We start from the raw sequence: 24,980 nt of genomic DNA on the forward strand, positions 1-24,980 counted from the left end.
AGAGGCCATGTGATAAACAAGCACGGGGTGTGCAAATGAGTTCACTGACCAGATCCAGGTAAACGAGAGACATGGGAAGGCGGAGAAGAGAGACCCCCAGAAGGAGAACAGAAAAAGCAAACAAGTGTGGGGAAGGTCCTGGCTACGGCAGGCCCGACAGCTATTCGCTTTCATGCTCTCGACGTGAGCCCGCCAGAGAGAAGGCAGGATGGGCAATTTCCTCCAGACCTTAGCAACAACTTCAAATGTGTTTAAAAAAGTTAAAAAAAAAAAAAAAACAAAAGGCAAGAAAATCCTAAGAGGCTGGTGTCTGGTCAAGGGGTAGAAATAAGATGCTTACAAGTTTCTTCTTCTGTTTGGAGCCATCTTTATATACAAGGACCACAGCAGTTTTGAAGACTGGAGGAAAAAAAAAAAAAAAAGACACAGGCGGTTACAAGCATGTAACGCGTGGGGCTTTCCCCTGAACCCCGCTAACGTGGGGTTATTGACACTACAGCTCGGAAGAAGGCAGCGAGATGAGCCAGCGCCGACTTCACCTTCCGCCCGTTCACCCAGCCTATTGAGACAACGCTTTCCAGGTTCCATAAAAACACAGAAAGCCCAAATAAATGGAAATAAACCCTTCCGCCCCACTGGAAACTTTTGGGTTAAACAGCGTTTAACTATGGTGTCATCTCAAGTTTAAAACGCCAGCGATACACATGTTAACAGAAATGTACTAGGTCAGTGATAATAACAATATCGCCTATGGCGATTTAGACCTATGCCAACCAGCCTAATGGTACACATGCACGCACAGAGTGTTCAGAGTTTGGGACACAGAATTCATCTTTCTGACCCGAAGAAATGAAAATTAGTTTATGAAGCCGAATGCGTTTGCACTTCCTCCCAGAAGGCTGAATCACAGGAAGCATTTAGAAACAGGGAGTAGGCCGGTTTATTCTTCCAGTCTTTGAGGGGTGGGGAGACACAATAGTCATGCACAGTCCATAGAATTCCTTGAACAATGCCAAGCATGGTGGCTACTCGGAGACTCTGACCCCTCCTACAGGGGAGGAAGAAGCGGCGCCCAGAGGGCCGGAAGTGGAGCGAGCCCATCCTTGGCTCTGGGTGGCAGGGACTCCGTTCCCCTGCATGTCCTGGCCCCAAGGCAGAGCCGGGGCCCTGTCAGTCCCACGGCAGCCAGAAGGGGGCACGCCTGCTGTACCAGACCCAGAATTACAAAGGGAATGGATGTTCCAAAACTTCTTCATTGGGGTGGGGTGGGGTGGGCGTAGGCTCCCAGGCCCTACGGAGACCAACCCCAAGTGTCTGGTTCATTTTCCATCCTATTTCCATCCTGCCTCCCCTTTGTGCAGGATGGCTCTTACCTTCCTTGAAGAAAAGAGCCTGAAGGCGTAAAGAAACCAACTCTAGCCACTGGGTCTGGACTGCCCCTGGCCCTGCACACTCACAGCATCCGGCCCCCCTCAAGAATCCCGGAGGATGGACTGAGAGCCTCCCTCTCCAAAGTTCCCACTGGCCAAGGAAGCTGCACCAGCTCTGCACAGAGGCTGAGGGGGGCACCTGAAGGGGCCCTGTGTGCTCACCATGAAGCCTCCAGAACTCCCAGTGGCCAGGATAACCGGGTCCTTTAAAACTGAAGGAGCTCCACTCCAGGAGAGGGTGTCCAGTGACCTGAGTCTCAGAAGACCCACTACATCCCTGGGACCACATCTCAGTGGGGTGGTTGCCATGGTTCTAAAAAGGCTACTGGCCTGCCTCAGTTTACCTTGACCTCAGCCATCTTGGATCACAGTTGGTGGGGCCGGCGTGGTCCTCAGTCGGGGCTATGACCACCTCCTCCTTAAGCTCTCCCTGATCCCCTGGGGCTAACCGACCAACTGACTCCAAGTGCTGCCTAATCTCCTAGACATGACCTCAATCAAAACTCCTAGCTACCCCTGCAGCCCCAAGCACTCCCTCCACCCACCCCCCGAGGTGATCATCTAATACCCAAAAGGCAGAAGCCTAGACAAATTATTTTTCTTCTTTTTTCTTTTTTTTTTTGAGGTGAGGATCATCAACACGCAGTACAGACTAGCTGTCCTGTGAGCAAAATATCAAGGTACCAGGTTGGCAGTACATCGATTTCAGTTTCAGAAGAAAGCAGCACTGTTTCCTGAGATTAGAGATTTAAATCAAGACAAGAGACAACTATGTTTTAACCCCAAAGCTGCCAGTTCTGTGTTAATCACTCTGCTTCCCTTAAAACAACTCCTCCTGATTTCGAAAGGCATTTCCAAGGCTCTGTTTGTGCCACCAGAACGGCCCAACATGGCACCTTCACAGACAGGGAATCCATAAATAATCTCATTATGGTGACGAAAGTCTGCCTTTACTCATAACCCTGGCTTTAATCCTTCCCGCTTCTCTTTACCATTACTCTGGAGACAACTCTTAAAAAGCTTGCCTCCCCTAGAGCCTCGGGTGCGTCTCCCCTTGCTAACTCTGGCGCCTGTGGGATCCACTGGCAGTGTGATCACTGATGATGGGCTGGGGGCTCCCTTCTGGGGAGCCACCTCCGCTCCTAACCCCAGGAAGCAACCCACGGGGCAGGGAACAGAGTGATGCAGAGTGAAACATACACTGTTCTCCATCTGAGCCTGTGCAGCAAGGGGCAAGTAAAAACCCCAAACCTCAAAATCACCATTTCCCAGAACGCTTTATACCAATGGTTGGCAGACTGGGGCCCGCGGCCCACTCAGTACAGCCTGTGAATACAGATGCCCATTTGGTTACATATTGTCTATGACTGCCTTTGACGACATATGGCCTCTTGGTCCTTGAAGCCTAAAGTATTTACTATGTGGCCTTTTACAGAGAAAGTTGGTCGACCCCTCCTTTCTCCCAAATTATTTTCTTCTTTTAAATCTTTTTTTTTTTTTTTTTTTTTTAAGATTTTATTTGAGAGAGAGAGAACATGAGCAGGGGGAAGGGGCAGAGGGAGAAGCAGGCTTCCCGCTGAGCAGGGAGCCGGATGCAGGGCTCGATCCCAGGACCCTGAGATCATGACCTGAGCCGAAGGCAGATGCTCAATCAAATAAGCCACCCTGGTGCCCCTAAATCTGTTGATTTCTAACCACAGGAAATCTGTACAATTTAGGAGACAGTCATGAAAAATCCCAGTGTGGAACTCTGGAACCATTCATCTGTAGCCCAGAATCAGAAACAGGTAGACGGTTTGGGTCATTTACTTTGGAATCCTACCTCCCAGAAGCGACCTACCAAGAAGCATCCGAAAGCTCCCAGTCCTTCCAAGAAGAAATTACAGTAAAAGAGACACAACTGGTAAAATTATCCCTACCCCTGCCCAAAGCAGCCGCTCATCAAAAACTACCAACATGTTACAATATCCAATACTTTCTTTCCTGTCGTATCAGGTCACACATTTTCCCTGCACACTTCTACCCCTCTTTGTTATTTTTAAGGAAACGGTATCAACAGCTCTAGTTACTCTTTGAAAATGTTAGTAACGTCACTAAGTTTTTCGGTGAAGGCTGAGTGATCGAGGCAGGAAGTTCGATAGTCTTTATGTTCAACACTCTGATTTTAATACCACTAGGATGTTCCATTTGGCGACACTCTGTTCACATTGTGGGGGAAAGGAAAAAAAGAAGTGTTCAGTTGAAGAAGCAATAAGCGACCACCCCTTTCCCCTAGAAACACAAGGTAAGGTAAGAGAATGGAAAATACTAGATTTCCTTTATATTGTGTGCCTACCCATGAATCTTCTGTGGGGGCTTGGAAAAGACACAACATAAAACAAACACATGCACTGTTGGTTGTTTTATACTCAGAACAGCACTGGATGTTGACCAACAATTTTCCTGCAACCATGAGCCATAGTTCCTGAATTACACGCAATTCCCATAGTTTTCTCTCTCAAAATGCCTATCCCGATACAACCAAGTGAGAGTTCTGACTGCAGCAACCGGATCCACCCGAACTAGTCTATTAAAAAATAAATCATTCGCGAGCATCTCTGCTTTGGCTAGTATTAGTCACGCAACTGAGAAGCACCTCACAACTGATCAAGGCACCCCAGTGTGGTCCCAAAAGGTCAGCTGTGAACCAATGTCCTGAATCCCAGCACCACCCACAGCAGCGGAGTCAGAGAGACGAGGAGAGAGCTCAGATTTGAGGTCTCAGAACAAGGCAGTGTTGTCTTCATTTTTCACGAGTTTTCCTTGGCGTATTGTTAACCCGTTCTTTTGTTTTGTTTTGTTTTTTTAAAGATTTTACTTATTTTATTTGACAGAGAGTGAGAGAGCACAAGCAGGGGAAGCAGCAGAGGAAGAGGGAGAAGCAGGCTCCCCGCTGAGCAGAGATCCCAACGCGGGGCTCGATCCCAGGATCCCGGGATCATGACCTGAGCTGAAGGCAGACGCTTAACCAACGGAGCCACCCAGGCGCCCCAATACATTCTTTTGAAAAGATATTCAGAGCAGTGACAACAACAAAATCTTTCCCTGCCTGTGTGCTGATACATGGGGCAGCCCTGGCAAGGACATCCTCTCTCTCCCACGTAATGGGGTGGTGCCACTGGCCAGACGGACCTGGAAGGTTTCGTTTACTATTTGGGACATGTTGGTGGCTGGGGCAGGGAGACCGATTCAGGTAACTGTAATGAACTTAACGTTAATAAACTGGGTCTTGAGAAAGAAATATTCTTATTTTGAAACTAAGCCTAGGTTCCCTCTCTGTGCTACCCCCTACCAACCCTGTTATTATTATTTTTTTTTTTTTGAGAGAGAGAGAGAGCAAGCAGGGAGGGGCAGAGAGAGAGAGAGAGAGGGAGAGAGAGAATCTTAAGCAGGCTCCACACCCAACACGGGGCTCGAGCTCACAACCCTGAGATCATGACCTGAGCTAAAATCAAGAGTCAGATGGCTTAACTGATGAGCCACCCAGGTGCCCCACCCCTGTTCTGATACATACCAAAGGCTGCCAATTCTGGCTCCTTTTTCCACTTTCCCAGGGAGGCTGGCGGATTTGGCCATATCACCGTGGTGTGCAAAAGCAGGTCCCCCATGCTCAGATCTGCAACCTGAAAAGCAGGGACAGGGCAAACCTTAGCGAGTGGTGTTATAAACATACAGATTTTCACATTTTAAAATCTGGCAGGCTGATGTCAATCTTACCTCATGAAAATACTGTCTTTAAAAACATCTGGTCACTTTTTTTTCCTCCCTTTATCCCACGTTTGTCTATGAGAATTGCAAGAATAAAGTGGCAAAAGGTAGAAACTGGGGCCCCACCAAATTCACAGACGGTAAATCTGTCAAAACTATCTCCAAAACTGGCAAAGGTCTGTGTTCAAATGGAGACAGGTGCCCAAGGAGAGACGAATGGCCATCATCACAGAGATCCACCCCAGAAAACTAGGCCTTTCCACCTGCGAGTTTAAGCCCCCTTGGAGTCAAGGTCTTTTCCCAGAAAACAGTGGAATCAATTATTTTTTCTTCTTCCAACTCTTTCTGAAGATTTCATTTCACTTTCGAGGAGGGAGAAGCCAACCGAGGAGTCTGAAGAGAGCTCTGGAAGGGTGTGCAGCCTGAGCTCTGGGATTCGCAGACGCCGTGAGGTCCAGTCGCACGGCCGGGAAGGTCAAGTGCCAGCCCATCCCAGTGAGTTCTGGAGAGCCATCCAGACATGGTTCTGCAGTAATCCGGTGCCTACGCCTCTCGACAGCCCTGTCTGCCTTTCTCACCGGAGTCCGGGGCCCTCGTGCGAGCCCACCCACGTCTCCTCCTACCCTCTCAGCAGCACACTCACTAGTGGGAGGATCATCTGGTGTCTCGACCTGCTCTCAGGGCAACCACATCAGAGAACAAGGCCTCATAACAATTAGAGACCACAGTCCACCCACTGATAAATACCGTAAGCTGTCGGCAGGCTCTGCATCCGCAGAAATCAAGCTCAAGGCAGCATTTCAGATATTTAAAACGTTGATGTAGGGGTGCCTGGGTGGCTCAGTCGTTAAGCGTCTGCCTTCGGCTCAGGTCATGATCCCAGGTCCCGCATCGGGCTCCCTGCTCGGCGGGAAGCCTGCTTCTCCCACCCCCTCTGCCCCTGCTTGTGTTCCTGCTCTCAATAAATAAATAAATAAATAAATAAATAAATAAATAAAACGTTGACGTTGAGCTTCTCAAAGACACATGGGGTCCGGTTCGTTCTGTTGCTTATGCTCTGACAGGGTTTCTAGATACAGTGGCGACTGAGCAACCCTCTGCTGAACCCAGGGCCATCTGGCATTGCTCTTCCTGAGTCACCAAGCCAGACTATGAGGCTGGGAATGTGGCTCCAGCAGTAAAAAATACAGCGGTGTTGCTGCCACTGTCATGACTCGGTGTTCGTTAGGATAATAATTACTCTATTACTGACCTGTATTATTAGTAGTATAGCCAAGGGTAAAAAAAAAAAAACAAAAAAAAACATCTCAGCCATCATATTAGCTTGTCTGGACATATGAAGTAACTAGCCAACCAACCTCGCAGGACAGGATCAGCCAAGGAAACTATATAGTCTCGACCACCCGTGCCCCAAGCACCCACACAGCAGTGCTTATACACAGAAGTCCGCTTCCCAGGCAGCATTCTGGTCTCCAGCCTTAGGGGTACGTCTTTAAAAGTGATTAAAAGGTTGCTAGGGCAGATGGTTGTCCAAACTCTACTTCCTCCTTCCAACATGATTCTGGGTCTGCACCCTCTGCCATGTGATCTTTCTAGCACCTCCCACTAGACCAGGCAAATCCTTGATGACTCTGGGCTTGGCCATGTGCCCTGGGCCATGGACTTGCCATAACAAGTTTCCACCAGGCCTCCTGAGCTCCCCGCTTCCAGGCATGGAAAGGGCATGCCTAAGCCTAGTTGTGTTCAACGAGGACACACCTGAGCCTTACGCTCTGGAGCTCACCAAGAGAAGCCAAAGCTCAGCTAGCCCACACACCTGTGTTTGTGGTAGCAAACACGAGGATGTTGAGTTGTTTGTTACATTATGACAATGTACAGATCCAGTCCCAGCCCACATGGTTTCCCTCAAGTTTCCACATGGCAAACGGAAGAAGGGGGTCCAGGCTGCCCCTTCGGCCAACAGTAAGTGCCTCCCTTGGCCTTCCACTGGTTGACTTCCGAATCTTCTGCCCAAACTGCAACACTAAGTTCTGCTGTGGGGTCTGGGATGTCCTGCCACCCTGGGTCCTTTGAGCCCTTCTTCTAAGGGGAGATGCCCTTAGAAAGAGCCCTTGGCTTTCTTTCTCTTACCTAAGCAAAAGGAATGATCTATGTGGTCCAACCCAGCTCCCTAGGGTTTAACACGGAGTAGGAGGTTGAAGGCCCAGCTTCATCATACAGTGTTTCCTAACCAGCTTTGTTCTCTGTGAACATATCTACCTGCAGGAAAGTTGGCTGACGACAGGATCAGGTACCCCGTGTCCCTGGAATGTTACCATTTCAACAGTGGCCTACCTTTCTCAACAGATACTGGAAAATATTCCTATTCGTAACTGTTTACAAACTGTTAATAAAGCCATTCGAGGTTTTTACTGGATATTGGCATTAAAAGGGAACGACAATGACCAGGAATCACTTTTGTGAGAATTGTGGAAATTGAGTCCTTCTCTCCCTGAGTGATCATCTTTGGCTACGATACCTCTGCCCCACTTTGGGAGCCTGTTTCTTCCTTATTCTTCTTCTTACAATGTTAAAACACAATATCTTGTTGCTGTCTCTGGCATCTTTTCTTTCTTTTTTTTTAAGGTTTTTATTTATTTATTTATTTGACAGACAGAGGCATAGCAAGAGAGGGAACACAAGCAGGGGTGGTGAGAGAGGGAGAAGCAGGCTTCCCGCCGAGCAGGGAGCCCGATGCGGGGCTCGATCCCAGGACCCTGGGATCATGACCTGAGCCGAAGGCAGACGCTTTAACGACTGAGCCACCCAGGCGCCCCTCTGGCATCTTTTCTAAGCCTTGATCTTCCTGGGCTTTGGACATCGGAATACTGAGATAGGACTCTCCTTCTCTTTAACACTGGTATGCAGTCAAATGTCCCTCCTTCCATTCCCTCCATTTTTTGCACATTTCTCTTTACAAAATCTCAGCTCACAGGAGGCTATTTTGTACAGCACTCTGTCTCTTTGTTCCTCGCTGGAAAGATTTCTCACTTGATTGTCAGAATTTCATTTCAGAGGACGGGCAGTTTCAGCAAAGCCGAGTCCCTTTGTACAGTCCCTGACTTTTGAATCATATTCGTCTTTTTTTCTAAATGCTTTGCAATCCACGGTGCACGTCATCTTCTAGTCTTTAGCATAATGGTCCTTTGCTCCCAAGGTCATTAAAATCCAGAAACTAGTTTGGCAGATAACGAACAATATAATGAAATTTAATGAAAATGTTCATTTCCAAGACTCAATAAAATTCACTTCTGTCAAAATGAAATAAACTAAAATATAGGAGGGAGAAGTGTTATGACAAAAAAACGTCTGCAGGATTACTCACGGTAGTCAATAAATGAAGCCAAGAGAATTGTCCAATGATAGGAATTAAGTAAGTCACTGTTCAGCCACACAATGAAATATTACACAATCATTTAAATGATTCTTTTGAATAATTTAAAATAACATAAAAAGCAAGGCATAATATAACTTTCAAAATATAATTATTCAAGCATGTGCAGATACATAACTTTTTTAATCAAAATAAACACCCAGACATTAAGAGTGGTAAGTTCTTTGAGATGGAGAATGGTTTTTCTTCTTGCCATTTTTTGTTGTTTTGCCCTTTCATAAGCATACTATGCTTTTCTTCTTACAAAAGTTTTACGGGAAAAAAAATGAGAACTAAATCCAGAGTCGTGGCGCCCACCTCTCCTATGCTCTTGACCGACTGAATTATCTGCCAGGTAGATTGAGAGCATGTTCATGCTGTGCTTGCCACCCCAGTAGAAAAAATAAATTGGGTTTCAATGGAAAACGATGCTCCCAGGCCGTGAGACTCCAGACCACGTGGAGGTCTCCGAGCGCCTCTGCAACTCTCTGGAAGGTGCAGACAGCGGGTGTCCTGTCAGGCACCAACCTGACCAACTTCCCCCCATTATGGAGAAACCAGAGTGCCTCCATTTGCAAATCCTTGCAATATTTCTTCACTTCATATACACAGCTGTGCCATTCCGACCTTTCCAATAAACCCTTACATCTGCCTGCCTCCCTCCGATCACGTGAGTAAAATAAATTTCTTAGTATGTGTTTGCTTTTACGTCTATAGGAGATGCCAAGACTTTAGCTCTTTCTGAAAGTTACCTTTTAGCAGTCTGAAAACTTGCTTCGTTTCCCTGAGGGCATAACAAGGAACCTGGATAGGAACCTGTATACCTCAAAGATGAGGCTAGTTTTCTCAGCTAGACTCAACAACTGAGCTTCCCCGCCCCCTTGCCTTCAACACTCCCCTTCACCCCAGCAGGAGTGATTTTTCTGCCTGGTTCCCTCCTGGCTTTTCCTTTTTTTTTTTTTTTTAAGGCAGAAAGCAAAACCGAGGAGAATATTCCAGTTTAATGTCCAGAGGCAGTGATGAATGTTATCACACAACTATAGCCCTCTGATTCATCTCAGTATTACCAGAATTTTTTTTTGCATAAGCTCTTCTCAATGACTTGGGCACTACTTAGAGTTTGCTCTAAGTTTTTCTCAGGTGTATCTGTTCCTGTCACTGTTTCTTCTAAGGAGGTTTTTTTAGATAGACTTAAAAATATATATATTTATTAGAGTCATTCGAAACTTTCATTCATTCAGCAAATATTGACTGAGAGGACCCACTATATGCCAAGCGTTATTCTGATTTCCAGGGATGTAGCTTTGACCTTTTATGGTGCTTACAGAAGCTATGTTTGGAAGTTCAGGCTCACACTGAACAGAACAAAACCAGAAGTCCCAAGGGGTGAGACTCAGAAACACAGTTCCTATATTAAGAAATAACTCTGCTGAGGAAGAAAATTCACCTGCAGCCTTGGATAAAGGATAAAAGTTCCACCAACAGAAATAACAGCTTTGTAACTATTTTACTTATAAATACGACCTTCAAAAAACAACAAAACCAACCCAGTTTCGCTGCCGGGTGTCCTGAGAAGTTGGCATCCTTACCTCTTTTTTCTCACCAGTCTGCTCCGCAATGAGCTGGTCAAACACAGCCCCAAATTCTTCATGAATTTTCTGCATTTCATTGATATGACTTGCAACCTTGTTCATAGTCTTGATGGCCACTGGAAGAAAATGGGCAGGAAACGGAAAGGCTGTTTGGAGGCTCTCGTGGGGACGCGCGCGAGGGGGGCAGATTTTGGGGCCCGGGGCTCACCATCCAGATGGTAGTGTTCCTCACTCTCTGCATCTGTCAGGGCAAAGAGCTCCTTTAGCAGAAGCGGGTACTTGAGGATCCTCTGGATGGGCTTGATGAGGTAAGACTCGAGAGTGGCGGAGTGCTGTTGTTTTGGGTTCTGGGCGTCTAGGAACGCCTTGAAAGCCGGGTCCGTCTTGGCTGGGAGAGAATAAGAAACGCAGACTGTCAGGGCAGAACCCTGAAATGCCCCCCTCCTCACAATCCCCCTCACTATTCCAAGGCGCCCTTCCCCAGGACTGAGAGGAAGAAGGAAGGTGGGGGCCCCAGACAGACAACTGGAGGGGCCCGTGGTATTTATTTGGGGGCAATAACGGGGGTTTGAGTAAAGGGATAACAGGGTTTGTAAATCCTACACACTGGGGTTCTCAGGGGTTGCTGTTAATCCTCGTTGTACTAAGAGTGTCTTTGCATTCTGCTATTTTGACATTTGGGGGCCTTACAGACCCTGGGGACTGCCCCTCCCAGGGCCAGCCAATTCCTAGAGGTGGTAAAGGACTCACCTGGGAGCGCACCTTTCATATGCACACCAACCAATCTGGAGCCCCCTACACCCTGTAGTTACCCCTTCCAGAGGGCTCTCTCACTCTGGACCACTGTTCCCCTGCCCTACTCGCCTCAGGGCCAGGTACCAGACAACCTGGGCCAGCCCCGATATCCCAGAGTCCACCGAAATGACCCAATCCTAAAAGTCTGCTTACCCTGCCTTGCTCCTGCCTCTTCTCAGCAACCACAATAAAGTTGCCCCCGTCTCCCCCTGGCTCCTTCTGCTTCCTGACTGGCCCTGGCACTTCCCCGTGGGGGCCCGTGAGGCACCACGTCATGCCCCTTCCTCTTGGGAGCTGCGAGGAACAGTCTTTTCAATGGCAATTGTCTTCTGATCTGTTGGCATTGCCATATCTGAATCATCGGAAAGCCCGCATTTTAAAACACTCTTTACCCTGGTTTTCTCTGCCTTTCAAGCCTTTCATTGCTGGTGGGGCCTTTTTTTGAGAAAAGACAGGAGGGGGGGGTGGGAAGCACAAACCAGAAGCAGCACTGTTCTGCGGCTCTGGGAAATGGGGCAGGGCTGCATCTCCCCCAGAGAATGCCTTTTCAGATCTGTTTTATGTTAATTCAGTGCTACCAGCTATTACCATTTGTAGGGCAGGACCTCCTGCCCAGGACTGCAGAGTTCTTGCCCAGAGAAACGTACATCTGACTTCATATAACTCAGGGAGCTCTCTCCTTACCAGCCTGGTTTTTATGTGTGTCCCAGCTGGGCTGAAAAGCAGCCCTGGGGAGTTGTGGAGGTACCCACCAGTGGGTAATTAGGAAGACAAGGCTAATTAATGCCTTCCAGGTGCAAAGAAATGGTGGAGAAGAGAGTGAGCGCAAAAAATGGGCAGGGGAGGGGAGGACATTATATCAAAGTGACTGAACGGTGGGCCTATGTGTTTTAAAAAGCTTCTGATAAAAACATATTTCCATCTCCGGGGATGAGCAGTATGAGCAAAGAGCAGAAGATGTGGTAAAAGGACATCATGAATTGTAAAATGACTATTTTAAACAGCAATCATGTGATGGTGGCTTCATAAAGACCACAATCGTTTTATCCCCGTTAAGCCCCACTCAGAGGAATCAGACTCCAGGGGTTCAGCCACCATTTCTCTTCCTTTCAAAGAAGAAATCTGTAAAGAGAAAGGACACTGGGAATGAATGGCCTATGCGTCAGGGAAGCGAGGCCGATGCCCGGGGACACCGTGGCTTCTAAAGGACATCCCGAGTACGCGTCCACATCTACCAGGGGCATAGAAATCCGCCCACAATCCGCAAGCCCCAAAATACGGCCATGGGCATTTAATCCATCAGCCACGTTTCACGTCAGAACTAAAGAGGGCATGGTTCTCGGCTCCTTGTGAGCTAAAGGAGTGTCCCTCCCAACCAGCCTCGCCATAAGCCTAAGAGTCAGAGACGGGTACTTTCTGTTCTCAAAGAGTTCTCTTCACCCTCTTCGTACATCTGGCCATTAGAAAAATGTAAGTCATGCCTCATCTTTTCAGGGATCGTTTGGAAAGACACGATAATAATTTTCACATGCAAAAGAACAATGTTATTCAATTAAGGAAAACCTACAGGGGCAGACTTTAATTGAGTGAATAAAAATAACGCAACTTGCTCTAAGGACTGTAACGTGTATATAATTTTACAGTAGAGCAAAGTGCTCTAAAGTTGTTACATTAACAATCTCCTAACAATTGGCATTCAGTTAAAGTTAAAAAAAGATATGCGTACGCAGAGCGATAGGACCAACACAGCACATGAGAAGACACCGTCTAGGCCAGACAACAAGGAGATACCCAGGTGCCCTTTAAATTTCTGGGCTGAAGTAGATTCTGTTGCATGAACTATCTCTGCCATTAAGTATGTCATTATCTGGGGCAGGCTTTTCTGTTATCCAGAGACCTGCATTGTACTAATATTTCCTTAATAGGTTTTAAATTAAGTCAAGCTCATTCTCTCTGGCAGGAAAGCATAACATGTATAAATTATTTATGTATCCAGATACTGGATCAGCAGCTGTGCACATGACAGCCACGGGGAAGTGTTAAGACCGAGCAGCCTGTTTTCCAGAGATTCTCTGTAATCAAACTTTCCACCGGTTATACTGTTTCCCAGGAAATTGTTGCTGTTGTTTTTTTAAATCCTTTTACCTATTACCAACATCACATGCCGAACCAGGAAGCAAAACAGCTTTCTGGAGACTCTCAGAATGATCCATCAGCTGCCCAGAACACTGAGGGAAAGGAGCCTGCCAATTTAAAACTCCACTCTGTTCCATGCAAAATATAACCGCGAGTCGAGGGATTCTCGTGAACAATGGAAACAACTTTAGTAGTGCTGGGGGTCGCTATTATCACACGCCTACAAACAAAAATAGGTGAGGGGGAGATGGAATGCCACCAAAAGGCATATGAAGTGTGCAAGGTTTTACGGAAACGAGTGAAAATTAGGAATAAAGCAGGGAATTTCTAAAGCCCCCCCCCCGTTTTTGCATAATTACAAAATGACCCCTTAATTCTGGCCCCAAATAGCTGAGTCAAAACTTGCATTATAAGAAAACTAACAAGGGGCGTCTGGGTAGCTCAGTCGGTTAAGTGTCTGCCTTGGGCTCAGGTCATGATCCCAGGGTCCTGGGATCAAGCCCCGCATCGGGCTCCCTGCTCAGCAGGGAGTCTGCTTCTCCCTCTGCCTCTGCCCCTCCCCCTGCTTGTGCTCTCTCTCTCAAATAAATAAAATCTTTAAAAATAAACATATAAATTAATAAGAAAACTGACAAGACAGTTAATTCAAGATATCAGGCTGCGTGGCTGGCCCAGTCAGTACAGCGTGTGCCTCTTGATCTCAGGGATCATGAGTTTGAGCCCCACGATGGGCACAGAGTTTAATTAAAAAAAAAAAAAAAAAGAAAAGGTGCACATTTCACTTCTCAGTACCCTTATCTGAGGAACGTCTATCTGGCACATCAACGACTCTTGGATTTCTGCCCAAATGCCCCTGACCGCCGCCAGCCATACCAATGTGAACCTACAACAGATATGCCCACCTACCTTTCACCAGGACCTTGGGAACCTTCGTGTGGCTGGCGCAGAAGGCACTGTAGAGCTTGAAGCGGTCAGCGTAATACAGAAAGGATCCCCCCAGAGAGAACAGCACTTTCTGGATTTAACGAGAAAAACCACAGTTAGTTCATGTTCATCTTCATCTGGAAAGATCAGCAGGACCCAGAGGGAGTTCATATCTGCCTGACCCTCCCCACAAATCAGCACCAGTCACACCTGTCACAGCCCTCGCTCTGCTCACCGATGGTCTGAAACTGCCTATTGGAAAGGGTACGGGCTTACGTGTTCGCACGCTCGGTGCCTGAGCTGGCCTTCTCACTAATTATATCAGCGATGTCCCTGCTTTTCCAGCCTTGGGTCTTTAAATGCCCTCGCTGGGATGTGTGAATGTTAATGAGAAAATACCGATGGCATTTTGGAAAAGGCGGACCGCTCCTGCAATCTCTCATTAGCTCCTGTTGGGAGGTCGAAGTGACACACCAAATAGAGGCAGGAAATGCATACACCCCAGAAATAGAAGACACGCGTCCCTGGTCACTAACTCCGTCCTCTGCAACACGGCTCCCTCTCCTAGCACAGAGCAGGTGAAGATGCAAGAAACACGCGGACTCTGGGAGTGAGTTCGGTATCCTATCCCAGCCCACACCCTCTGCCTCAAAAGGATCAAAACTGGGGGAAGGCCTTCCTTATTAGAATTTAATACGCCTTGGGGATGCCTGGGTGGCTCAGTCAGTTGAAGGGCTGACTCTTGATTTCAGCTCAGGTCACGATCTCAGGGTCCTGGGATGCAGCCCAGCGTCAGGCTTCCTGCTCAGTGGAAAGTCTGCTCGAGATTCTCTCCCTCTCTCTCTCTCCCTCTGTCCCTGTTTGCACTTACTCTCTCTCTCTTTCTCTCTCAAATAAAAATAAATAAATAAATCTTAAAAAAACAGAATTCAAAAAATTTAAAAAATTAAAAAACCCATGGCTAAGGATACTCTGTATCCTAAACATTTTACATATATATATATGGATATATACCCAAATATATATACAAGTCTGAGAAAAATATCTTCTGAATGTTCCACACTGATCTAGTCTTATTCAGAGAGAGAGCATGCGACTGCTTAATTCAGGGTTAGAATCAAAAGTGAGGTTCCAAGAAAAAAAAAAGTTTTGGATTTCAATGTGTAATTTATCTAACAAACAATGCACAGGATTCTGATAGACTGTCTACTAACAACAAAAAGTTTATTTGGAACCGCCCAGAATGTCTAACTAGAGACCTGCATTAGTTTCTTACACGTTCTACTTCTCTTCTCCCTTTCAAGCCCCACCTCCTCCCAACCCCGCCACCCCGGCTGAGAGGGTCCCAGCAGGGACAGTCTGACTCTGCAGGTGCAGTTATCCTTGAGACGTACTCAATAATTAGACAAGAAAAGATGAGGAAGAGAAAGCTCTAACTGTAACCCCTCACATTAACCATATTAGGTCATCTGTTTAACTTACCATACAGGCAGCCACAGATAAAACATTAAGGGATTCATTTATTCTTCTGGCCTTAACAAATGATCTCAGGGCACAAAGTGCGCACAGGTGTAAGGCTTTATACACAAAGACTGCATTTGCCCAACGCTGCCCTTCCAGAGAATGTCACAGAGCCTCCCACTGACTGATGGACATTGCAAATTTCCGAGAGGATATTTTATCAAAGCTTGTTTGACCTCAGAACTAAATTTTTTCTAATACTGCCTTAGGACTAGTGTTCTAGGCAATGCAAATTGAATATTTTTATTTATTTGTCAGAGAGAGGGAGAGACAGAAAGAGGCAGACAGAGAGAGAAGCAGGCTCCCCACTGAGCAAGGAGCCCGACACGGGTCTTGATCCCAGGACCCTGAGATCATGACCTGAGTTGAAGGCAGACGCTTAACTGACTGAGCCACCCAGCCATCCCATGGTTTGAATATTTTAACAAGTTTTTCATATTTTTGGCCAAATATACAATCAGGATTTAAACCAAGTAGCAATGGCACAACTGACGGCAATAGTTTTGGGAGCAAACACAGACAATCCAGAAGCCAACTCAGAGGTACTAGAAACAAGCCCCTGGGCCATGAATATTCAGTATGCATAGGTTGTCTTGCTTTACTGACAGAATGGAGATTGTCAAGTGTTGCCATAAACCAGGACAGTGAAGGTCAGGGAAGAGAGTCCCACTTGAAGGGAACTTAGAACAATGACCATTTAGCAAAAGCTCACTGAAAGAATCCATGCACCAATCCCTCCTAGAACAACTCTGCTCATAATGCAGCCATGTCCACATCAAGTTCTGTCCACCTACCTCTCCTCAAGCGATTAACCAGACCTAAACCCACATAACTGGCCCCACAGCAAGAGACTAAGTGAATATAATCAATGTTAGATGTCCTACAGTAAAACCAAGTGTTGTGGGGCACCTGGGTGGCTCAGTCGGTTAAGCATCTGCCTTTGGCTCAGGTCCTGATCTCAGGGTCCTGGGATTAAGTCCCTTGTCAGGCTCCCTGCTCAGTGGAGAGTCTGCTTCTTCCCCTCCCTTTCCCCTCTCCCTGCTTGTTCTCTCTCTCTCTCAAATAAAATCTTAAAAAACAAAAAAACAAGTGTTTTAAGGAATGTCTGTATCCATTTTTTTTTTATTTTAATTTTTTTAAGATTCTATTTATTTGGGAGAGAGAAAGAGCACATGAGAGGGGGAGGGTAGAGGGAGAAGCAGACTCCCCGCTGAGCAGGGAGCCCGATGCGGGACTCGATCCCGGGACTCCAGGATCATGACCCGAGCCGAAGGCAGCTGCTTAACCAACCGAGCCACCCAGGCGCCCTGTCTGTATCCATTTTAACTATGATCCTCACTAAGCAAATTTCTGATTAACTAACAAATAACTGGCCTTTGTCATAAGTTCTAACTGTCCTAATGAATGTACTAATTTAGAAAATACATGTTATCATTACAAGCACAAACAAACAAACCAAACTATTTCAAATGGACCGCATGACCACCTTGAAGATGACGAGGGGAGAAAATTAACTCAGCTAAGCAGCATTTGAACCCACAAAAAATGAAATGTATGCAGTAATTAGGGCTAAAGGGGTATTATGCCTGCAACTAAACTCTTCATACATCACACACACACACACACACACACACACACACACACACACACACACACACACACACACACACACACACACACCCCCACACCCGGAGACAGGAAGATAAAGAATAAAGGAAATGTGCTCAAATGTTCACGTTTGGGAAATCTGGGTGAAGGACATCCAGAAATTCTTCAGGCTATTCTTGCCACCTTCCCATAAGTCTCAAATTATCTCCAAATAAAAATATGTAAGTATATATAAATATATATTCTTATGCTAAGTGTATGAACGTGGGTGTATATACTGAATAACTTCAGTTGCAGAGAAGCAGTGACATACAAAAACATATATAGAAAGAGCAGCCTTCACCCTAGTCCCTAAATGTGTAGGCTAATAGCACTCAGCCAGATTTCTGCAAGCTCTAGAGAGGTCGAAGTATATGGGGTCCCCGCATATATAGACAATGGAACCTAAGTCCAACATCACTGCGAAATTAATACAGTGGAAGATAGAAGGATAGTCATTTCAGCAAACAGCACTAGAAAAATCAGACGTTCGTATGGAAAAAAGATGACTCTGATTCCAACTTCATACCCTAACGAATTTAACGCACAACGGATCAGAGACCAAAATGCACATGCCCAACCTACAAAGCTTCTGGGAGAAAATCATTAGGACCCAAGTTTAGGCAAAAATTTCACAGACGTGACACAAAAAAGCATGACCCAAAAAAGAAAAGACTTGAAAAACTGGACTTCATCAAAATTTAAAATTTCGGATCTTTGAAAGACACTGTACGACAAGAAGATATTTACAAATCCTGGTTCTGGTAAAGGACTGAGAGTTAGAATACACAAAGAACTCTCAAGTCTCATAGTAAGAAAACAACCAACCAATACAGTCAATGGGCAAATGATTTGAACAGATGTTTCACCAAAGAGGATATATTAAAGGCAAATTAGCACATAAGATGCTCATTGTCGTGTCATAAGGGAAATTAAAATGAAAGATACAATGAGGTGCCACTATATACCCATTAGAATGTCTAAAATTATAAAAAGGGACCGTCCCACCCCTAGATATTTGGCCAAAAGAAAGCAGATATCCATACTAACATTTATAGACAAATCTGCATAGCAGCTTTACTTGTAATTGCCCCAAACTGGAAACAACCCAAATGCCCAGGAAAGGTGAAAGGGCCACAAAGCGTACTACCCCCGTACGGTGGGATACCACAGAGCCATAGATTGATATCTGCAGCCACGTGCATGGAACGTGACACGATTATACCAAGTAAAGGATGCCACATTAAAAAAAAAAAAAGTATATGCTGTATAAGATTCCAGAATGCAAATGAATCTAACTAATCTATGGTAACAAAGAGCAGGGAAAAACCTTCAAGGGCTGCTGCTGATGCTCATTATCCTGACTGTGGTGATGGTTTCACAGGTGTATACATATGGCAAGATTCATCACACTGTACAATGTGAATAGATGCAGCGTATTGTATGTCAATTACACCTGAATTAATCTGTTGGTATTTTTTCTAACTTTACGAGAAGCCAACACCACTGTGCGTGAATTGATGAGCTCTGTCGGTTGGAGGTGCAGCACAGGAAGTATCTGTAATAGAGGAGAGCCAGCCAAGGAGGGGGAAATAAGCTGTAAGCATCCTCACTGAGGTACTAGTCATAAATCCTCATTAAGGCTATAAGGACACCGTGTGCTGGAAGACTGTCTTCCTCCTGGATCATGATAAGCATTTCCATTAAGCAAAGTTTTCCAGAACATGATAAATTAACTTGTTTACTGGGAAACCAAGGGTGTTAGTCTCATTTGCTAATAGCAAGTATTAAAGGGCCCCATGTCAACAGAACAAAAGGTCAAGGTTGGTCTATCTTCCAGAGTGGAAGCCAGCAGGAGCACCAGTTTCATACAAGTTGATGGCACTGGTGTCACCTCAGCTAGACAAGGTTCCCCGTCTCAGAATCCCCTTGGGAACTGACCCCACTGGAGATCCAATGAAGACTCAACACCACGAGCACAAGAATGTACCAAAGAGATCCTATGCCTCTTGTGATGTGTTCTCAAAAGGTTCCACTTCACCTATAGAATAACCCACCCATGACAGGAGGAGGCAGCCTGACATCATTGGTGGACTTACCTTGAATTGATCAACTTTCTCAAGCTTTTCCAAATCGGGTACCAGTCTCACTCCATCTTCTAGAGTTTTCAGAAATTCTACTTGAAACTCTACCATTTCGGTTAGATTTCCAAAGAGCACATCAAGCTGGAAAATGAAAAAGAATTTAAGCCACCCATATTTCATTGGTGTTCAGAAACTTTTATCTGCTTCTGATTTCAAAGTTTTTCTATCAATACTTATCATTTAAGATCATGAGCCCACCATGAGGTGGGGGGGGTTGGGGCAGGGAGTGGCGACACTCCTTACTCTCCGGGTGCAAGCCAAGAGCATTAACTTGCAATCATTTAATTCATTCCAAATGTTTTCAGTACATGTGTGCCTCACTCCCTCCTCTTCACCAAGTCAAGCTGCAGTATAACTCATGTCCACCATACCTCATCTTGGGTGAGGAAAGTTTCTTTTTGAAGAGGTTTTAGGTATCTCTCCATGAGACAGTTTAAGTCCTAAGGGTTGAAAGGATATCTCATTAGCACATCTAAAAGCCTAGAAGGAATCTATAGGAGAAAAAAACAGATTATGTCGCAATGCTAACATTACAGTCTTTAGGTCATTAAGTTCCCTTAAAGCAGGAGTGAGCCCACCTTTCTGGTAATATTTTCAACTCCGCAGGCTATGTGGTCTCTCTCACAACTACGTAACTCTGCAGCTGTAACAGGAAAGCTGCTTCTTGTTACGGCAGCACAGACAATACGTAAATGAATGTGTGTAGCTGTGTTCCAATAAAACTTTATTTGTCAAAACAGGCAGAGGGGTGGATCTGGCCTAAGGGCCATAATTTGCTGACTCCTGAGTTAAAGACTAAAATAGATCATTAAAAACAGATGACACTGTTGTGACATTTAACTATATAGTTACAGGAATAGGTAATTACTACAGTCATAGGAGTGTATTACAATGTATGTATTGTAACGTATGTACAGTGCATACACTGTTATATGTATTACACAGACATTAAGAATTATATAGGAATAAATTATATAATTACAGGAATATAACTAAATGTCCGAACACAAGCGAGAATAAAAAGAAAACAGATACCCTTCTGCCTAGACTCAAATTAGATACCGAAAACAATACCTTTAAATCTTTCAAAAACTAAATTCAATTTTAGTATTAGCTCAACAATAGATTTAGAAAGGTCAGAAGGCTCACTGAATATTCACCATCATCTCCTTTCTCAATCGATCAATTACATATGTCAACGAAACGCTCTAAGATTTGAGGTGCTTCCTTTAGATGCAGGAGATCTGAACATTCAGAAGGCCAGATTCCACGGGAGACCAAACACAGTGTAAACTCACAAAGCCCCTCCTTCGAAACAAGGAGGGAAGGCAGGCCAGGCGGGAAGGGAGAGTAGACCAGCAAGACGTACTTTCACGTAGGTGCGCTCTGTCTCCAAGAGCTCGCAGATCACCTTGCGCAGCTTGTCAGCGTCCGTGAGCTGCCTCATGGTGGCCAGCTGAGGCCCGGTGGCGTCCTGCGGAGATGGGCTCGGCTCAGAGGGGTTCATCTCATGCAGACTGCGGCAAAATGCGGCCACCTGTTCCGTGCTCTTCGGAGCACAGTTTAAAAGGCAAGGCAGATGAAGTTACCTCTCACAAGAGAGACCTGACATCTGTTCCGCCTAAAGGTGTCCTTCCTGGTTAATGAACTGACACACGTGAATTACATTTCTCCTTCCCCCGACTGCTCTGCACATAGGAGAGCTCACTGAATGCTCTAAACACCCATAACGACAATTGATAACATATTCCAAGGGCTCACCACATGCCAGGCATTGGTCTGATGTATTTAATCTTCCCATATGGTAAGTAAGGGCTGTTAGCATTCCTGTGAAACAGCTGACACAAAGGAGGCCCAGAGAGGTTAAGTAACTCATCTGAGATTGCACAGCTCAAGAACGGCAGAGCTGGGATTTGAACCAGGCAGAGTGGATCAAAGCCTGTGTTCATAACTACTCTGCACGAAGCTTACAAATAAGGAGACGGAGATACAGAAAAATTAAACGCATTTCACCCCAAATACAAGGCTAATTATCACAGCCCCCACTTAAGTAAACTATACTTACTTTGCAATGGCAGAAGATGATTTTATAAGCTAAGATTCTTTCTGGCTCTGTTAAAAACTGGCCCTAAGGCAACTTTCTAGATAATGATAGATACCCATATATTTTAAGAAAAAAAAAAAAAAGTTCGTCTCTCCGGCTTCTCCAAGCAGAAAGACACCTCTCCTCTCTTCCAAAATAAAGGCTATTGGGCCCTGAACAAGCCTTCAGTGGGGGAGCTCAGCCTCCACCTAATCTCTGTCCAGGATGATTCAGGTAGAAGTTTAGGGTTCTAGGATTCTAAAATTGCAACTTTTCCAGTTATGCAAAAGAGTTCTCCAAAGAATGGGTGGCAGGCGGGTTGCTGAAAACCCCATGGACTTAGTACTTGAGCTTGAGTACTTGAGTTGCATATAGCAATCACCTGATAAGCATGCCCAGCGCACCCTCCAGATCAATTCAATCAGGACCTCCAGGATGGGATAAGTCAGCGTATTATTTAAGGCTCTTGCTGGAATGCCTCCAGAGGCTATTTTGCAGCACCAAAATCTAGTTTATTAATATTTGCCCAAATGTACCACTCTACGAATGTTCGCCGGATAGCTCCTTGAAGGTAGGCTGCCTGCTCATCCTCCTCTCCCTGGCTTCTACCGTCTAATTCATCCCTAAGCACAGAGTATTCCCAGCAAACACCGGTGCAAATAAAGAATTACTTCTATCACCCACCTACCCAGGAAGAACATGAGAAGAACATCCTCCCCAAAACAGCAGTTGCTGCCCAGAGCTGAAACTCAAGGCTGGCATTTGGTGCTGGGCAGAGGAGCTAAAACCAAGGGTATTCCATGGGGGCAATCCCTTAAACACAGAGGAAAAAGGCAGCCAACATTAACATGCCTTCCCCTCACTGGCATTATCCCAAAGGGAAGGGAGCCTGGAACAAAGGCAGTACAAGTACACGGGAAATCAGAACCTAACAAGGATGCATTCATAACAATGCCATGACAGCAAGGAGGAGAGCCAGGACCCAAACCCACATAATGATTATTTCTTTGTTTTTTTTTTTTTAAGATTTATTTATTTATGGTGGGGAGGGGCAGAGAGAGGGAGAGAGAGTCTCAAGCAGCGTGGAGTCTGACGCAGGGCTCAATCCCAGGACCCTGAGATCACGACCGAAGCAAAAACCAACAGTAGGACACTCAACCAACTGCGCCACCCAGGCGCCCCTATTTCAATTCTCTTACAATGACAACAGCTTATATGGTGCTAGCACTAACCCTAGTCTTATGTTCCAGAAGGTATTAGTCACCTCTCTGGGGCACTGTTCACTGTTGTCCATGGATTCAGTGTTCCAGACATTGTATATCCCCACAAAGAATTCTCCCTTCATTGGCTAACAAGAATGCTCATCAAAATGGGCTGAACTGCATGATATGTGAATTATATCTCAATAAGGCTGTTAAGAAAGAATTCCATCAAAGCTTATTTCTGTAGAAATCAACTAAACAGTTTTATTTCGTTATGTTAGTATTTTACTAGTTTGTCATTCTTAAACATCCAGTTAAATATGGCTCTGTCTTACAAATTCCACAGGAACGAAAGACCCGTGACCCGTCATAACAAAAATGCTCACACATCTTTTAAATGATCCAGTGATAACTATAATAGGTCACTGCATTATAACATAGACACGATGCGGGGGGGGGGAGGTTTACCCTCACCAGAACTAAAATCCTGTGGCTAGCCGATGAGAACGACTGACAACTAACGGCCCTGCCCCCCAGCTTTGTCCGACTGTCCTTTATTGCTTCAATTCGGCATCCTGCAAAGGAACCCAACACAACAAACGTCTAACAGGCACCTTCCCTTACACAATGCTCTTCTCACTGGCCCAACAGTAACCACAGCTGTCTGTCACGCATCTGCAGATTAACCTCAAAGCGATTCCTCATGATAAGTAAATCTATCGCTTCATTCCTATCAGTGACGCAATATGCCTTTCTACGATTTTATCGTTTCGACAAGTTGCCATGGGAAATCCAATGTCCTCGTGGAGTACACAAAGGGTGCCCCATACTTCCAGGATGGGCCAAAGTTACAACCTGGGGACTCAGGCACATAGCAAAGGCAGGAAATGCCACAAGATGCTTCTCTTTGTGCTCCTAATATTCATCACACTGACCTGTTGCCATTCTCACCTGTATCTGTGTTTAATAGTGGAAGGTATGGGATGGACTTTCTAGGTTTTCATTCCCTCTGTTTCACCATCAGGGCTCTGAGGTTTCCATTTTTAAGAGTGTGAGTTTCTGACTTTGTATGAAGTTCACCACTTCCAAGGTCTGGCATCCTTATGTTAAGCAGGCCCAAGGGGAGAGCTAAAGGTTAGTGGGATGTGGGCTAGGGCTTTAGTGCTCAAAACCTATACCATAGACCTAAAGCCATGTCCTACCCACCCTCATTCCCAAACACCCAGCCTGCTCATCTTTCTCCCCCTCTGAGCCAAGTTCTGGGAGGGTAGGGAAAAAGCATCCTATAATTGAGCATCCCAGGGACACCCCCAAATTCCCTGAAATCCTCTTCTGAGAGTTCAAAGCCTTAGGCATCCCTTCCTTATTAGACACAATCCTAAACTTAGGATAAATTTAGCCAGGTGCTCTCTTACATGGAGGCGGGGCAAAGCAGTCTCAACACGGGCAACTCTGTTCTCTGATTCAAGGTATAAACGCTCCAAGGAACATGCATAGCATCTCAGCAGGGATGTAATCTCTTCACTTTCAATTACATGTTATTTAAATAAAGAATAAAAAGATAGAATTCCAAAAAGATAGAATTCCAAGTTACAATGCATACTGTCACAGCATGTTTTGCAAGGCTCTTAATGAAATTTTTACTTGGAAGCCATTAAAATGATGTCATCAAGTTTGAGAATTGTTTTACTAAAATATTACCCCAAAAACATCCTTGGAAGGAAGTATGAAATGCAGGTCTTTTCCAGAATAACTCTAATGCAGAGATTTTATATGTTGTGGCCCAATTTGTAAGTCCCCCTGGCCCTATACCGTGGCCAGACTTTTTTGCATATGGTAAGTAAGGGCTGTTAGCATTCCTGTGAAACAGCTGACACAAAGGAGGCCCAGAGAGGTTAAGTAACTCATCTGAGATTGCACAGCTCAAAAACGGCAGAGCTGGGATTTGAACCAGGCAGAGTGGATCAAAGCCTGTGTTCATAACTACTCTGCACGAAGTTCATAACTACTCTCCAAGACCCATGGAGACCTTCTCTGGGTAGCTTAGCCACAAAGTATGGTGTACGAGGGGTGCAGCGCTCTCCCCGCTCGGTTACTGAGCATTCTGTGCTGCCCTCTATTCTACACCAAGCTCCGCAGCCAGAGATGCCTAGAAAGGTAGCTGCCGTGGGAGGTTCTCCACACACTCCTCAAAGCCAAGTTTCCTGGAACTGGGACAGACCGCGAAATACTGTTCAGAAGGAGACGGTCGAGGCTTCTGAACTGGGAGAAGTGCAAACCTCTCCCCCCTGGAGGACTGCAGTCAGTCACCCTGGAAACAGAAAAGCACTTTTGGGCCCTTCAGGGC

At 45.6% G+C, this 24,980-nt stretch overlaps 1 protein-coding gene across 11 annotated transcripts in view; it reads right to left on the reverse strand.

Annotated features, from left to right (window-relative positions):
• TIAM1 (TIAM Rac1 associated GEF 1) overlaps positions 1-24,980 on the reverse strand; it is a 368,940-nt gene that overhangs the window by 11,291 nt on the left and 332,669 nt on the right. For all 11 annotated transcript variants that reach the window (XM_027584315.2, XM_027584314.2, XM_027584311.2 and 8 more), the window contains 8 exons: positions 20,718-20,897; positions 19,720-19,788; positions 19,304-19,429; positions 14,019-14,127; positions 10,390-10,569; positions 10,179-10,297; positions 4,984-5,092; positions 341-399 (listed from right to left, as the gene is read on the reverse strand). In XM_027584315.2, the coding sequence (XP_027440116.1) occupies positions 341-399; positions 4,984-5,092; positions 10,179-10,297; positions 10,390-10,569; positions 14,019-14,127; positions 19,304-19,429; positions 19,720-19,788; positions 20,718-20,897 (951 nt within the window). The remainder of the gene's footprint in view (positions 1-340; positions 400-4,983; positions 5,093-10,178; positions 10,298-10,389; positions 10,570-14,018; positions 14,128-19,303; positions 19,430-19,719; positions 19,789-20,717; positions 20,898-24,980) is intronic.

Source organism: Zalophus californianus, chromosome 1, assembly GCF_009762305.2.
Source record: "Zalophus californianus isolate mZalCal1 chromosome 1, mZalCal1.pri.v2, whole genome shotgun sequence".
NCBI lineage: Eukaryota > Metazoa > Chordata > Mammalia > Carnivora > Otariidae > Zalophus > Zalophus californianus.